This window comes from Gekko japonicus, unplaced genomic scaffold (assembly GCF_001447785.1).
Source record: "Gekko japonicus isolate JY-2015 unplaced genomic scaffold, Gekko_japonicus_V1.1 scaffold2994, whole genome shotgun sequence".
NCBI lineage: Eukaryota > Metazoa > Chordata > Lepidosauria > Squamata > Gekkonidae > Gekko > Gekko japonicus.
Window position 1 is genome coordinate 73,470 of NW_015164751.1, and position 17,693 is coordinate 91,162.

A 17,693-nucleotide genomic window follows, 5' to 3' on the forward strand; every position below is an offset into this window, starting at 1 on the left:
TTCTCCGCGCCCCAACGCAAGGAGATGAGCCAGCCCACAACCTCTGTATTCCGCGGATGCAAATCTCAGGGTGGAGAGGAGCCAGTCAGAAGCAGGGCCTTGGCTTAGGCCACGCCTCAGGCCCACAAGCCACGCCCCTCACCCAGACCACGCCCCTGACCGACCGCGCTGGGGACCAGTGATGCGTTGCTGCGATCGCGGAGCGCGTTTTTGCGAGAAGCGTCTAAGGTTTCCAGTCGCGGCGCGTCTTGCTCAGCTGCGGCTGAAATACGGTGCGGGAGCATCAAGGAACCGGTTCCTCGCCGGAGGGGGTGTTGTTTTTCTAGAAGCCCCCCCCCTTCAGTTTCAACTCGGATTGTTGGAGAAAAACTCAAAGAAGAGGCGAGCTATGGAGCGCTTTTGGGGTTTTCCACGACGCTTCCCCCTTTCTCAGGACTAGTTCTGCACGGAAGGGGCGAGGGGTGTTTGTCATTTTTAAACTGCAACCCCCGAGAGCCCCTCGGCGCGTGGAAGTAAGAAGAAGGGCTCTCAGGAAAAAGAAACCCCAGGAATTCTCCTCCTCCTGCCGGGAGCGATTTTGCTTGGGGAAAACGTTGTATCCCTCCCCCCTCCCCTTTGTCATCTACGTTTGCCTGCAAGTTAAGAAGTTTGCAACTTGGGTTTCATGGAGCTGCGATTCCTGATACTTTTGGGACTTACAATTACATCCAGCACAGGTAACAGAGTTGTGGGGCGGGGTGGGGGGGCCGTTACGGATCGCCGCACCAGCAGAGTCCCCTGGGCGCCCGGATTTCAGGGGCGATCAAGGAACGACTGCCCACACAAGGAGAAGCAGGATTTTTAGCAGCCTGAAGTCTCAGAGGTGAGTGCGAACATCATCTCCTTTACTGCCCAGCAAAAGATCCCGGGAAGGGTGGGGAGGGGCTGTTCGACTGTACCGTTTAAGGATGGCAAAATACTTTGCGAGGCTGGATGAAGACCACTTCCAAGTAAACTCCTTTATACATAAGGGCAGCCTAGGTCTTTCCCAGGTAAGTAATACTAGTACTATCAGCCTTCAAAGCACTTCTAATAACGATCTCCATGAGCATCACAACAGCCTTGAAAGGTAGGCCCGGTCTAAGTATTGTGCTGGAGCAATGTGTCTTCTGGTAGTATTAACTGAAAAGAGTGGTCAGCTTAGCATATATACTCAGGAATTTTGGGGGGATTTGTTCCGTAGAATGCGTGCATAAGTGCACACCATAAAGCTATAGAAATCTCATTGAAATCTACAAGGTTTTCTCAATTTAGCTATGCCATTTTCAATTTGGAACAGTAAGGCTGTGATCACACACTAGACAATCCACTTTAATGGACTTTCCAACTGGATTTTGCCAGTTCACACAGTAAAATCCAGTTGGAAGGAGCACTGAAAGTGGATTATTTAGTTTATGTGTGATCGCAGCCTAACAGTGTTAATAACATTCTAGATCAAACACAGTTGTCTTTTGTTTCAGCGTGATGTTAAGGACAATCTAGACATCCATATGTCTAAAAATAACAATATAATTATTGCTAAGGGGAGTTATTTCGGTATTGTGCATACTGTATATTATAGTATATTTTTATCGGGATGGTTTCATGAGCAGTTGTTGAATCAAGCTCTAATCTACAAAAGTTTATGCTGGAATAACAAATTCGTTAGTCTTTAAAATGGCACTAAATGTCTGTTTATTTCTGGAAAAAAGCAAGGGATTATATAACGAAATAATTAATATGAACAGTGACCCCCCCAATCTTTTTCTGGAATTCATTTTTTAATGCATGTAGTTTTAAACTAAAGCTTTGAATGTTCCCCCCATTTTTAAACAATGCCATTGGCAACAGTTATTACTAAAGGATACATTTGCAGGATTGTTACTAACTTTCCAAAATGGGAAATCCGAAATTCCTCGCTGTTGAATGAAATGTGACAAATTATTCAAAAAATAAAAATGGAGAAATAGTTCCAAATTGTATTGAAGAGTCGGAATGTATGTTTAGGTAGAATTGGTGTACATGGACCAAACGAGTGACTTTTGGTGCAACGTTAAGCCGAGTTGCTCCTTTCTGAGCCCATTGGCCGCAGTGGACTCTGTTTAGGATCATGTTCTGATCTCTCCTGATGTGATTACAATGATTAGGAGTTAGATCCAGGTGGGCAGCTGTGCTGGTCTGAAGAAGTAGAACAGATTTTGAGTCCAGTGGCACCTTTAAGACCAACAAAGGTTTATTCAAGGCATGAGCTTTCCTGTGCATGCAGCATGGACACGAAAGCTCATATCTTGAATAAACCTTTGTTGGTCTTAAAGGTGCCACTGGAATCAGAATGTGTTCTAATGATTAGGAGTGCGAGTTGTCAGCTGGGAAGTCCCTGATTCAAGTTTGATCGCAGCTAGGAACTGGCTGGGTGGCCTTAGGTGAGCTGATCAGCTGTGGTGATGTGGAGATAATCATACAGGGCCTACTTTTCAAGACCGTTGTGAATATTCCTATTAGAAGTGCTGTGAAGACTCATAGGGTTATAGCCTGTGAAGACTCATAGGATTATAGACTGCTTGTAAGTATAAAATAACAAGGTTTTCAATAGTCAAAAGCTCCCTTAGATCTGATGGAGATTTAACTCCAGAAAGCTTAAACTCTGAAAATCTTGTTGAGTTCTAGGGTACTTCTGATCTTGAATTTAGCTCTTCTACAGTAGATCAACATAGTTATTCCCCTGAAACTGTACATAAAATATCTGAAGAAGTGAGCCATGACTCAATGAAAACTCATCCCCTGCCACAAATTTTGTTAGTCTTTAAGGTGCTGCTGGACTGTTGCTCTTTTCTACTACTACGGACAGACTAACACGGCTACCCATCTTGATCTAGATACATAAAGTAGTTTACTTTGAAGTTATGGTCATCCAGGCTCGGAGAAAATGTTGATATCCTGAAGTGGCACAGTCAAACAGTCCTCCCACCTCCCTGGGATCTTTTGCAGTGGGGTACAGAAAATGATGTTTGCGTTTACCTCTAAGGTTGTGGCCTCCTTCATCGACTCCCCTAAAAACACTCTTGCTTCTTCTGTGGACAGATGTACTCTTGATCTTCTCTGAAATCTGCATGCCAGCGGACTCCGAAAGAGGCTGTTATTCTCCCAGTGCTTTTCTAAGGCACGTGCTAAGGACTGCTGTTAGGTAACACCTTGCCGATGAGAAATTTTATCCCTGTGTTAGCATGCTTCTTAAGTCTGTTCATTTTATGCAAGGAAACGTTGGAATATTTCCTAAAGTTTGGGATGGAGAAAGTACATAACTCTTGGGATTCCTTTGCACTTGTGTGGTGGTTGTGTTTAACCACCGCACAAGTGCAGGGGAAATCCCAAGGTTTAATGTTGCATAACTGAAAATCTAAACATATGCCGTTGAGCTTCGGAGCTACGCCTAGCAGCAGTCTGTTTTATTTTTATTTTTTAAGAAAGCATTTATTAAGCATGGGAATGTGATGTGATTTGGCATGCCTTTCCGGATAATTTTGTTACAGAATTTTTACTGTTCCCTTGTGCCTCTTCCTTCTCTGGTTTTTTTTAATCCTTTCACCTGTAATTATTTTCAACTTTGAGTAAAAAGATTTGAGCCCAGTAGCACCGTAGACCTACAAGAGTTTTGGGATATGAGCTCCCAAGAGTCAAAACTTCCTTGGTCAGATAGAAGTACCATCCCTACTCGTATCTGATGAAGTGAGCATTGGATCTCGAAAGCGCAAAGTCCGAAAATCTTGTGAGTCCCTATGGTGCTATTGGGCTGGAATCTGGCTGTTCTACTGCAGACGAACATGGCTCCCCCTCTGAGCTGTCAACTTTAAATAATGCGTGGAATCTCTTTTATTTTATGTTATGCCTTTTCCGTCCTGGCCCCAACCTGATAGAACTCTCTGCCAGATACCATCAGGGCCCTGCGGGAACTTATGCAATTCTGCAGGGCTTGTAAGGCAGAGATGTTCTGCCAGGCTTTTGGCCGAGGACAGCAACGGTTTCCGTCATTGCTGGCACCCTTTCTGCTCCAGTTGCACCTCTTATCCGCTTTGCCCTCTTCTCCCCTGCTTGCAAAGCGGCCAGCGGTCTGAAATGGGACCAATCAGTACTCGCCATTTATTTATTTATTTATTTTTCGCATTTATATCCCGCCCATCCCGTAAACGGGCTCAGGGCGGGTCACAACAGTTCAATAAATACAATAACATTTAAAACACATTAAAAACATATCAAACTTAATTTCTTTAAAATTCTTCATCGCTGGTACTTAACACCTGCTCGGCTAAATAAAATGGATTCAAAAATAAATAAACTCTGCTGGAAAAAATGTGGGAAGACTGGAGATTTTATGCATTGTTGGTGGTCCTGTCCCTCATCTCAACAGTTCTGGACACAAATTGTACAACAAATTCACAAAATTACGGGAATTAACTTACCTTTTCTACCTGAAACGGTCCTGTTGGATGTCTTCCCAGATACCTGTGAAAGTAAAGTCACTAGAAAATTAATAGCAACATTGTTAGCAATTGCACGAATAACATTAGCCCAGTACTGGAAAAACAAAAATCAACCTACTCTTCAATGTTGGCGAAACAAAATCTGGGGAAACTTTGTATATGGTAAAATTGTCACTCACCAAAAAGATTTTCAAGCAACTTGGCTCCCAGCAGTGGAATATCTCGCAGAGGAAGAAGTGATTCCAAACAACTCTTATTACAAAGATCTGTTATATTTTTAAAAGGCTCTTATGGGTTGAGAATGTTGATTATTGCATGGTATTAATATGTGTTCTGAATGTACTGCTGTATATATGGTTTAAGATAATAAAAAAAACACTTATTTGAAAAAAAACAACACATAAAACCAAGAGTCATGCTTGCTGTAGGGGGAATCCAGCCCATTGATATAACTAGGTATGGCTGGTTATCAGTGGGTGGGAGACTGCAATCTCAGGCCTGGCGGAACAGCCCCATCATGCAGGCCCTTGCTTTAAATATCTTATTAATGTTGTAATTATTTTCTCTTGATGTTTTTATGCACGATCTGCTGGGTTTTTTTTTTACCGCTTTTATTTCTACACGCTGATGTTTGCTGGAGATTTTTTAGTAACAGCCTATGAATCCCTCCCCCTTTCCCCAGTATTGCTCCTTTATCCAGACCTACAGCTGCCTATCCAAGAATGGGGTGTGTATGGATAGAAACCCACCCCTCTTACTTCGCTCTTTTTCTTTTCTCTTTGGCCACTAGGCTTCCCGCTGCCCGTCTCTCCCCCCCTGCTGCCTCCGGGTGGTGGCATCAGTCGCGGACTGAGGCCTCCGGAGCTTCAGGAAAGAGAGAGTGAAGAAACTGAGACACCAGCAGGGGAGCTGTTGTCTTCCAGGCGTGGCAACACCGCTGGCGCGGGAAAAGAAGCTGGCCTGGGAGGAGGGCACCACCGAGCCAAGCGCTGTACGTGCTACACCTACAAGGATAAGGAGTGTGTTTATTACTGCCACCTGGACATCATCTGGATCAACACGCCAGAGTGAGTGGGGAAGGAATGCCTCCGAACTGGGGTGGGAAAACGGGGGGAAGCGCGGGCCTCCGGTTCTGGAGGAGGAGGGAGGTGGGGTGTTGAGAACCGACTCCTAGTCACGTTGTCTCCTCCCTCTTAAAAAAAAACCAACAAAAATTTCAACAACAATGGAAGCCCAGATTAGTTTTGGCGTCTGAGTGCTTTGCCGCCAAATGGTTGGCCTGTGTGGATGAAACTGCGGCTGTTCCACATTAGCCAAGATGGCTCCATGAAAGTCCCTTGTCAGAGGCATCTCTCATCCAGAGCACCAGATGATGGGGGTGGGGACAGACAATGGGGAGGCTGATTGCTTTCATGCCTTGTTTGTGGGATTCTGGAAAATGCGGGGCTTGCTGTGCTTGGGCACAACAGGGTGCCTTGGGCTTGAATCCGGCCGTAAATCTCTGCTGATGGAAGAGAGTTGTCCTCGGAATGCATTTTCTGTGATTTCCCCCTCCTGCTGCACCTCGAAATGTTCTCTGCAATGTTCCTCTTAATAACAGTGGGAGGGAGGAGTCGGCAGAAATCACCCCTTCTTTTTTAGCGAAAATTTCCAGTGCAGTCCAACTGGTGGCCTAATCCAGCAGTGCACTTTCTGAATTCCCATCTACAGTCACTGTGCTGGTTAACACAAACATTCCAGAAAGAAATGTGGTATAACTCCTTTTTGTTAGGACCCACAAAGTATCACAAAACAAGGGGCGAACTTTCGAGTTCTCCCGAACTGTTCGTCAGGGTGGATATTTGGTACGAAAGAAAGCAAGGGGAAAGGGGACGTGGGAACTGATGATTCGGGACGTGATTGAAGAGCTCCCGACTCTGCAGTTTGCAGAAGCGCAGAACACATTTCAGACTTGGTTGGATTTCACAGGGTAGGGTGCATAACAGGCTTCTGCAAGTGTTAAAACAAAACAAAAAAGTATGCCTTTCCAGAATATAGAAGCTAACAATTGGATGTCTCCCCAGCTGTGATGGAATATAGATGACCCTTGTATGGTGGAGCAAAAACAGTGGTAGCCCTTCTTTTGTTATTAAAGTGGATATTAGTTTTGGGCGATGCACCAAGTGACGAGTCAATGGAAGACCAGCTGGGTGGTATTGCTTTGTGATGGGAGGGTCCTCTTGACCCACAGAGTAAAGCGATGTGAAGGGACGGTGCCTTTGAACAGGGAAGGCATCCTAACTATTTCAGGACTGCCTGGACTGTCTCTTTCCAGCACCTGGGGCGAAACAGCAATAAATCACTGCTGAATTGTGCACGTAGTAATTTCTGGATGCCAAAATACCACTGGTTAGTTACGCAACCTACAGCCTCATCATGTCTCTGGTAACTGCGAGCGCTTCTTTCCAAATACACCTGGTACTGTGGAGCTGGCAAAGAATCTGTCCTTACCCAGAGATGACCTTGGGCTTGTATCAAGCATAGCTACAGCAATGCAACTGTTTGGTCTGGGAGAGTTTCTACCAAAAATAGCCTATGGAGTCTATTTTTAAGGTTGCTGATGGATTGGGAGCAAACACAGTGGGCTATCCCATTACCAAACACCCTCTTTCCCCCACCTTTTTGTATATGTATATTTTTGTGGTAGACATTACGGTGGCACAGCCCAGTTGGATTGTACCAAGTTGGTATAAATGGGGAGGGGGAGAATGCTGAGCATTCCTCCTGACTGTGATGTGTCTCCCCCCAATTCATTTTTCGGCCGTTTTTCTCCCAGTGATGATCACCTCCGGTGTTGAAGTTAGTAGGAAATAAGCAGCCATGACATTAGCAGTTGGGCGGGGAGGGGGGCGTGGTTAATGATTTCAGCTCCTTTCCTTCAGTTTACTGACTCCTGCCACGCATTACATGGCTCCCGCTTCATAGGAATTTGTCAGTAGTCCAACTTTTACGCTATCCTATCTAGTCTGGCCCCTCAGCTGGCAAAGAACTTCGGCTTAACTCAGGTGGCCGCCAAAGCCACATGGTTTTTAGACCCCCGTTAAGACTTATTTAAAACATTTCTGTGTTGTCTTTCCACCCCAATAAGTTCCCCAAGGCTGCGAACATCAAAACAGCATTTAAGATAATGTACACATACGATAATGAAATAAAAACAGTATAAACACAGTTAGCGCCAAAGCCAGGGAGGAGGGCCAATAACAGTTATTGGGCATATGCCAAGCAAAACAAAACAAGTCTTCAGGTGCCGGGGGAAGAGAACGATAGAGGGAGACAGACGAGTCCTCCTGGGGAGGGAGTTCCAAAGTTCCAGTGTCATGATCACGAAGACCCTTTGTTGCATTGAGAATGCTGACTTCTCTTCCAGCCATCACCTTGGTCCATTTGGAAGAAGTTCCTCTTAGCACCAGCACAAATCCCTGAGTCCCCGTCTCCCCCCCCCCAATTCTCAGTTTGGCATATATGGCATGGTCGACCTTTTTGCTCAGCACACTGGAGTGCCTCCATTAAGCAACTGGCGCAAGCCCCATAGGTGCTGGAGGTACTTCTGGGGCTGGTGGCATGGCTTGTGTCTGTCATCAGTTCTTGGGTGCATGCAGCCACATGTCCTTGTAGCAAGTGAGGAGAACAGATTCAAAAAGAAAACAAAGGTTCGTTTCCTTGAATGGGAAAGGGATACATCCTGGGTTGGATCCAGCCGGCGTTTTCATTCAGTATCACCCAGTGCCCCCCTTGCTTACTGCCCCAATCCCAAATGGCTTTTGTCCATTCAGATCCCATGATTCCCTACACACATGTGTGCCATTAATTGCAACCTACTTATCACAATCCCAGCAAGGGGCTTTCAGGGCAAGTGGGAGGCAGAGGTAGTTTGCTATTGCCTTCCTCTGCTGAGCCTTCCTTGGTGGTCTCCCATTCAAGTACTGATCCTGCTTAGCTTCCAAGAGCTGATGAGGCTGGGCTGTACCCTGCTGCCTTCCTTCCCATGATTCCCTACCTCTGCCTTTTTGGTGGTCAAAGGGAGCCCCATCCTGCCTGTGGAAAAGGTGGTTGGGGTGCCACCTTCTGTCTCTTCTTCTTGAGAGCCAGTTTGGTGTAGTGGTTAAGTCTGTGGACTCTAATCTGGGAGAACCAGGTTTGATTCCCCACTCCTCCACTTGCAGCTGCTAGTATAACCGGTCAGTTACAAGTTCTGTCAGAGCTGTTCTGTCAAGGGCAGTTCTCAGGAGAGCTCTCTCAGCCCCACCTACCTCACAGGGTGTCTGTTGTGGGGAGGGGGGAGAGAAAGGAGACTGTGAGCCGCTCTGAGACTCCTTCAGGTAGTGAAGGGCGGGGTATAAATCCAATCTCTTCTTTTTATCTTTGTGTTTAACTGATCTCAGGACACATTTTCTTGCTGGATTGTGAACACTGCACCTCGAGTGGGTATTTCTGCAATCCCAGTCCTATTGCATTGCTTAATATGCATCTCTTCCTATTGATTGCAATGACTTAACACTGTGTAATCTGCCTGGAGCCTCAGGGAGAAAGGTGGACTACAGATAACATTAACAGATGGATGAATAAATAAGCACAGTAAGCAGCAGATCAACGGGGACAGCAAACACAAACTGGGTGCTGGGAGGTGTACTTTGGTGTGTGAAATAGTTCTGAGAGTGAATTCCATCCACCCCCTCCTTCTGTTCCCTTACAACATTTTGGTGCACGTTACCTTGGGAGCAGGAATTCTGATCTGAATCAGAGTACATAAGCCGTTTGTGGGTGCTACACTGGAGGAATGTTAGGAGATTCATAATGGGATAACAGATTGCATTTTGTTGGCGCTTTTGAGGTTGATGAGTCAAGATCATTGGGTAGGATCTGGAGGAATTTTGAATTCTGAGGTTTCTCGTTTTTTATGCTGGCTGGCTTTTATTGCTTTTTGGGCCGTTAAATAATATGCAGAGGAAACATTTTTTAAAAAAATCCATTTGTTTAATGGATTTTAAATTTGTAGACAACTGTTTTGTGGGCCAGCGTGGGTGAAAGGCTGGATCGAAGTATTCTATGTGATAATCATTTTGCATGCAGTCTTGCTACGGTGTACGTTGCGTGCACATACTTTTGTATGGAGTCTGTCAACGTCATGCCTTGGAGTTCATTTGGAGTTGTGGTGTTGGGGGGAGATTTGAACCTGTTCAGACAGAGCCCCAGTTGCATCACCTAGATACAATGTGCCTCAAGCAGGATCAGGTCAGGTGAACCGGGCCCGGGGATCCTCCAGGTGAGGAACAGATTACCTCAGTAAATCAGTAAAACAATCTGTAAGGTTGCCCAAGGGAACTGAGCAACAGCACGGGAAGACAGGAGTTGAACAGGGCCTGTAAGCAGTTTGGATGGAAGTTCCATTCTGCGGTGGGCTTGCAAATTTCGGCTCGGTTTACTGTTTAGTCACTAGAAGTGCTTGCTGTAACCCCCTCTCTCCTGGCTTTCCAGGAGACTTGGAAGAAAGGCAGAGTTTGCTGTAATTTGCACGGTCTGTTGCACTTATTTCATTCAGGTTTCAGCACAAACCGAGAGAAGATCTTGTTTCATTCTAATGGAAACCAGGACAGTTGGGATCATCTTGCTCAGGGGCCTGTAAAAATTTCCCCCTTAGTCCAAGGTTGGTGAAGCAGGACTTCTTTTGCAGAAGCCATGCTGATTTTCTCTCAGCAGGTGTGCTTGGTGTGCTTAATTCTATCATTGGTTGGTGTGCTTAATTCTATCTTTGGTTGCAATTTCTACTAATTTACCCGGAATGCATGTTAGGCTACCTGGTAGGTGATTCCCTGGATCCCTTTTGGACCTCTTTTTAATAACTGACGTGGCATTTGCTCAGGCCTGTCAGGAGGATGCTAGCCCCCCCAGACCCTCACCCATCCTGCTGCACCACGCTCCTTACTCCTGCCCCTCCGCGGCCTCCTCGGCTCTTCCAGGGAAGCTGCCCTGCCACTTCTGGTCAGTTTCACTCCCACCCATCAGCTTTTAGGTTTAGGAAGTCAAATTAACCAGAAGAGGCAGGGTGGCTCCGGAAGGGAACACCCCTAAGTGACTTTCCCAGGGAACTAATCTAATTAGTAATCTAATTAAATTCCTCACTCCTCTGCCCCAGCACTCCGGCCCCACTACCCAAAATCTTCTGGCAACAGTCCTGCATTTGCTACTTTCCCGTCAACTGGCATAAAGGCTGATTTTAGCAGCCGATTACACACACTTGTTAGTAGATCAGTAGTTTTACTTTTGAGTTCCTTTTTTTTTTTTTTGAGTTTCACTTGAGTTCCTTAGTTGTCTGCCATCTAGACCTGGAGAATTAGTTTTCAGTTTGCCCAGTCGCCCTAGAACTTCATCTCTTGTCATCTAAATTTGAATCAGTCTGCTCCAGAAGGGCAGCATGGGTACACGTCCCATGTTTTCCATGGTGAAAACAGAAGGATTTATTTAGTTTGCCATCTTCCACCTTCCTTAAGCAATCCTTTCATTTCTTTGTCATCCAGAGGCACAACTGCCCCCCCATCAAATTTCCTGCTCCTGATATATTTGAACAAACACATATTATTTGTCTTAATGCTTTTAGCAATCTGCTCCTGAAATTCTCTTTTTTTCTTGCTTTATTGTGAACTTAGGTATGTTTTGCCAGAACCTCTGCTTGTTTCATTTACCTGTTTTGGGCGGGGGAGGGGGTATCTTCCTCTTGTAAAAGCTGCTTTTTTTTTTTTTTGCTGTTTGTGGCTTTTGTGACTTGGATCATTAATAGGGTTGCCTGCTCTGGGTTGTGAAATTCCTGTAGATTTGGGGTTGGAGCTTGGGAAGGGTGGAGTTTGGGGAGGGGAAGGACCTTAGAGGGGCATAATTCTATTGAGTCTACCCTCCAAAACTTCCATTTTCTCCAGGGGAACTGATCTCTCTGGGGATACGAAGTAATTCTGAGAGATTGCCAGACCCCACCTGGAGGCTGGCAACCCTAGAAACCATGCAGGCATCATTTTAGACTTGATAGTATGTTTCCCAATGAGGTACTTCAGGGCTATTTTTGGGCAGGAACGCACAGGAATGGAGTTCCGGCTGGCTCCTGAGTTGGCCACGCCCAGCAGGAACTCATTAGCATAATATGCCACACCCAACAGCAGAAACTCATTAGGACTGGCTACATTAGGGGTGTGTGGCCTAACATGCAAAGGAGTTTCTGCTATTAAAAAAGCCCTGGGTTTTGACAACAAACAAGGTAAACAGAATAAAAAGCAAAAGGTGGGTGTGGCTGGATGACCACACTTCTGGTAACGTGGGGTGTGTGGCCTAATATGCTAATGTGCTGCTCTGTCAGGGGTGTGGCCTAATATGTTAATATGTTTCTGCTGTTGGGTGTGGCCTATTATGCTAATGAGTTCCTGCTGGACTTTTTCTACAAAAAAAAGCCCTGAGGTACTTATTCTATCTAGGCTTCAATTAGTGTAGTTTTAAATAATTTGCAGGGATCGTGGAGGGGTTTGATTCTTGTGAATGTTACTTTAAACTTTGACTTCCTTCATTTTTGCAAAATTCTCAGTTTTTGAAATTAAAAGTGGTGGTTTTGGACTCGGGGGGCAACTTTCCATGGACACGAATGTTGAACGTAATAGCATTTTGGTCACTCTTCTCAATTGGTGCAGCAACATCTATATATCTCACCAGGTCTTGAGAACCCCACTCTGGTTGGTTCCTTGATCATCTTCTCCTATGCATAGCAAGTTATGTTGCCTAGAAACCTGGCTTCTGTGGCATGGCTCAAGTACACATTTGCCCAATCAATGTGAGGCTAGTTGAAGTCACCCAGTATTACAACATTTCCCCCTTTGGTCACCACCCTCATTTGTCTCTCCATCTCAAGATCTGCCTCACGGTTTTGATCAGCGGAGAGAGTGCACCCCCAGTTTTATGGAACCCTTAGGGCCGAGTATTTCCACCCATAGAGATTCTGTTGAGGAGTTCATTCCCATAATCTTTTGGAGCTTATTTGACTCTGTGCCCTCTTTGATATACAGAGCAAAAATGGCCTCCAACATGACTCTCCCTGTCCTGTCTATAGAGCTTGTATCCAGGGAAAACAGTGTCCCATTGATTCCCCCCCCCCCACACACACCAGGTTTCTGAAACACTTACCATATCTAAATTGATTTTTATCCCCACGCACTTCAGCTCCCCTATCTTGGCTCAGAGGCCTCTTGCATTGGCATATAGACACATGTATCTCATTTTCTTCTCTAAGGAAAAGCTGAAGCAATATTGGTTGTATTCTATTCAGTATACTTATTGGGTGGTGGCTTGACTTGAATGTACTTGAAGAAACAGATGTGAGTACTTAATGTCTAAGTTTTGAACTTAACATTTACTTTATAACATTTTCACTGTCATGGGCTCAGAGAAACCAAAGTCATTCCCCATTGTAAAATAATTTAATTGCTGTGGACAGTTCCAGCACTAGCTGAATGTTCTGGTCAGTATATATACTTCATATATTATATATTTTCTCAGTTAATTTTTTTATTATTTTTTAAAGTGTGCATTCATCAAAAGTTATCAAATATCATGAATAGTTTCATACAACAAGTAGAATCAACTGTATTGATAAAAATATATTGTTCAAATATAGAAGCAGCAAATAAAACATCATTATTACAATATTCAGGCATAAGTTCTCTCTTTGAAATAAGAAACAAAATATTTCTGAACATTCAACAACAGTCTAATAAAAATAAACAAGATTACATCTTTAACAATTAAATTTCTACACTAAGTTTAAACCATCCTTAAAACCTGGATATTATTTTAATCATTTATAAGTCATTTTTACTAAATGTCTTAAATGCTTAGTGGAGTATTAAATAAAGAGATTTAAACTGTAATCAATATTATTATCACCTTTTATGTAATATTCAGATAAATTAAAAAGTTTTCAAGAAATTTTCAAGAAATCAGGAATTTAGTTTTTAAAATATTTTGAATTTCCTCATGCATATTTTCCCAGTACCTCTCTGTCTTGATGCAAGTCCACCGCATATGATAATAGGTGCCTTCTGCTGTTTTGCATTTCCAACAGGACTCTTTGTAATTCTTATCCATCCTTTCAACATCTTTTGGAGTGATGTACTACCGGTAAAACATCTTATGCCAGTTTTCTCTTAGTGCTTGACTGGCTGTGAATCCAATATCCTTAGTCCATAGGTTTTCCCAGTACTGAAACTGTATTTCTACGCCAAAATTTTGCATCCATTTAATCATGCATGGCATAGCATGATTGAATCATATTGAAGCAATAATTTGTAAATTCGCCCTAGTTGATGGTCTTTAGATTGTGAATCTAATTTCAAAATCAGTCTGTTCTTTTAGAATAGGGGTGTTAAACAGATGGCCTGTGGGCCGAATCCAGCCCCTGCAAGCCTCCAATCCAGCTCAAGAGCAACTGACTCTGTGTTGCTTCTTGCTTCCAAGATCGCAGCTGCTTTTGGCCAGTCTCTTCTATTTCCTGCTTCAGAGGTGAGAAAGCCTTCCCTTGATTGGCTGAGAGCTCCTCCAGAGAGAAGGGAGGGAAATGAGAGAGAGAGAGAGAGAGAGAGAGAGAGAGAGAGAGAGAGAGAGAGAGAGCTCTGTTTAAGACCAAAAACATTTTTTCCAGGTACAAGCTTTTCTGGGCAAGCACACTTCTTCGGGGGGGGGGGGAAGACTCAGAGAGAACATGCTGGGGGGGGTGAAGGGGATCCCATGTCACTTGGAGAGATCCCCCTTTCCATTTCTAACAGATGGGGAGGGGAGAGAAACCTAACAGCATAGCTTGCATTCCTTATTAGTCAAAGGGAGCAAAAGTACATCAGCACCTTAATAACTAACAAAATTTGAGGCAGGGCATGAGCTTTCATGAATCACTGCTCACTTCTTTAGATACTGCTGGAATGTGAGTCCACCTGTCCTTATATCTTGGAGAGTGAAGTGATTTCAAATGCCAAATGACAGTAGTAGGCATTGGTAATGAAAAAAGAAACCTAGGTCTCAATTCAGTCCAGGAGTTTGCATTGTCTTGAGCTTCATTATCAGTTGCAATTCAGCAGTTTCTCTTTCTAATCTCCCTCTGTAATTCCTTTGTAAGAGCATGGCTACTCTTAGGTCAGCAACTGAATGCCCTGCATTCCTGGAAGGTTAAAATGTTCCCCCACTGGTTTTTAAATGTTGTGGTTTTTAATAGTAGTAGAAAGAGTAAGAGTCCAGTAGCACCTTTAAAGACTAACAAAATTACGGTAGCTTTTGTGAGTCAGACTTATTTCCATTTATTCTTTTCATCCTGGACTGAATCCTCTTGTACCAAATTGAGATCTAGGTTTCCTGTCTCAATACCAATGCTGATATCTCCATGGCTCTGTATATCACAACAATGCTGATATCTCCACCCGTCTGCATATGACACTTAATCCAATCATGCCTGCTGTTGCCATTTGGCATCTGAAATCATCTTTATAAAGTTTATGTCTCTGGTACCTTGTGTTACATTTTAGGGCACGCATGGCTCTGCCCGACAAGGTGACATTTATGTCTGATCCAGCCCTTGTAACAAATGAGTTCGACGCCTCTGTTTTAGAACATGTATTATATTTTTTCATTGTCTTGCTTCCTGTCCACTGTATAGTTTATTTACCTTATATTGTATATAGACCAATATTTGTAATTTGTATTTTTTTTAATTTTAGAACTTTTATTGAAGAAAGAACTTTGTAATTTAATAACACCAACAAAATCATTTATATTATAGAAGCAAAACTTCACTTAAACGCTTTATCTTCGTATCTTCATTTTCTTTCTTCTCTGGAAGCTTACATGATAAAGTTTATAGAATACTCAAGTTAATCTTAGCTCATTATAATAAATTTACAATATATCGTCAAATTACTCTTTGAACTAAATTGTTCTGCAAATAATTAAACTCAATCCTAGGAGGCCTCAAGGGTCAGGAGGGGGAAAAAAGAACCCCTCCTTCCAAGAACTGATTGAGCCTTGAGGGAACATCCCCAGATGTTTGCCACAGTCCCACCGCTCTTGTAAAATAAAAAAGGGGCTTTTTATATTACCCAGATCCTATTTTTAAAAGGAGTCCAAACTCTCTTCAAGATCTTCGTGGTCTTCAGGAGTACAAACTCGAGTCATCTTGAGTGGCGTAAGAGGAGAGCAATCTTTCCTTTTGCCACTTTATTTTCTCTTGATTTAGAGGGAGAAGAATTTAAGGCAGCTAGCATTAGTTCACTTGAGGCAGAGTCGTAGGTGGTATAGAGGGTTGAGCCATGTTGGACACACAGTTCGCCCGTATGGAGCCAGCAATATCTTACTCCTAAATCCCGCAGCTTAGCAGTCGTATCTTTAAGATCTTTTCTAGTCTTTAAAAACACGGGGGTGGGGTGGGAGAGATCTGGAAGAACATGAATCTTCAGGCCTTGAAAGTCAAGACCACCCCGCTCTCTAGCCTCTGCTAAGATGCTTCTTCATGTTCGGAGGTCCTTAAATTCTACCAGTATATCTCTACTGTATAATGAGGAAGTAGATTCATCACATACCTTGCCAACACGATAAGCTCTCTGCAGAAGGGGTGTAACACCAGCTTCAAGGCTTAAAGTGCCTGCTAGCCAATTTGCGATAAATGTATTCAACTCTGTTCCAGCTTCAACGTGGGATATAACCCCCCTGAACTTTAGGCACAACTCATGGCTACAATGAGTACAATGAGTCTCTACAAAAAGTAGAGACATCACCCTGCCAACAAAAGTCCACATGGTCAAAGCAATGGCATTCCCAGTAGTCATGTATGGCTGCGAGAGTTGGACTGTAAGGAAGGCCGAGCGCCAAAGAATAGATTCTTTTGAACCATGGTGCTGGAGAAGACTCTTGAGAGTCCCTTGGACTGCAAGAAGATCAAATCAGTCAATCCTAAAAGAAATCAACCCTGACTGTTCCCTGGAAGGCCAGATAATGAAACTGAAGCTCAAATACTTTGGCCACCAAATGAGAAGGGAGCACTCACTGGAGAAGACCCTGATGCTGGGAAAGATTGAAGGTCAAAGAAGACGGGGACGGCAAAGGATTAGATGGTTAGACAGTGTCATAGATGCAACGAACACGAAGTTGAGCAAACTTCAGAGGATGGCGGAAGACTGGAAGGCCTGGCGTGATCTGGTCCATGGGGTCGCGAAGAGTTGGACTTGACTGCGCGACTGAACAACAACAAAGACAAAATACGTTCCTGTGCCCAAGCATCTGAGGTTCTTGAAGGTAATTGACTCTCAAGCTCAGTGACTTTCTTGAAACTTTCTCTACCTTTTGATTTGATTTGTCTGTTCATGAAGCTCTTCTAACTTCTCCATACATTGAAACACTGGTTCCAGCATTTCTGTAATGCCGTTTCTCAATTCTTGACATTGTTTGATTAGCACCTGCATTAAAAAGTTTGTAGTAAGCGGGCTCTCTTCAACCATTAGCTGGCCTGTCCCAGCATTGCAAATCAGGTCTGTAGTTGGAAAGAACTCCATTAAATGCAAAACGCTTTCTCCTTTCTGTTTCTCCTTCTTACCACCTTTAGGAGCCATCTTTCAAAATAGAAATTTTTGCATTGGAAAGGGTAAAATATTTGAATTTTGAGCGGGCAGATGGCTGCTGACCCGGAAGTTGGTTGTGGCCACTCCCCCCTGTAATTATTTTTGATCTTGTCTTTTTAATACTATTTGTAATAATTTTGGAATAACTTTTATTAAGGGGTCTTTCTATTATCTGTGTTAAATATAAAATTATGTTTTTATAGATTCCCCTTGATGAAGTTTGCACGGTGAAACACGTAGGGACTTTGTGTAATAAATCAGTCAGCCATCACCTGGCATTTTTTCCTTGTTCAGTTGACACATTGCTGGATGCATCCCAGTTTTTCTTTATCCATGGGCTCAGAAAAAGCATCCTGGGATTTGTAGTTTGAGATACTGAGAATTCTCTTAGAGATTCCTAGCCCTTTCACAGAACTACGGGCTAGAGGATTCTCTGGGAAGAGGAAATTGTAGTCTGACTACTTTATGGTTGTAGTGAAATGCACCCATAAGCTTAGCCTTACCTAATGTCTGCCAGGTGGGTGAACTCCTG

At 43.7% G+C, this 17,693-nt stretch overlaps 1 protein-coding gene across 1 annotated transcript in view; it reads left to right on the plus strand.

Moving 5' to 3' along the window:
* The first annotated feature begins 224 nt into the window (after positions 1-224).
* LOC107109082 (endothelin-3-like) overlaps positions 225-17,693 on the plus strand; it is a 64,168-nt gene continuing 46,699 nt past the window's right edge. Inside the window, exons 1-2 of the mRNA XM_015409655.1 lie at positions 225-716; positions 5,287-5,563. Coding sequence (XP_015265141.1) covers positions 665-716; positions 5,287-5,563 — 329 coding nt within the window. The 5' untranslated portion in view covers positions 225-664. The remainder of the gene's footprint in view (positions 717-5,286; positions 5,564-17,693) is intronic.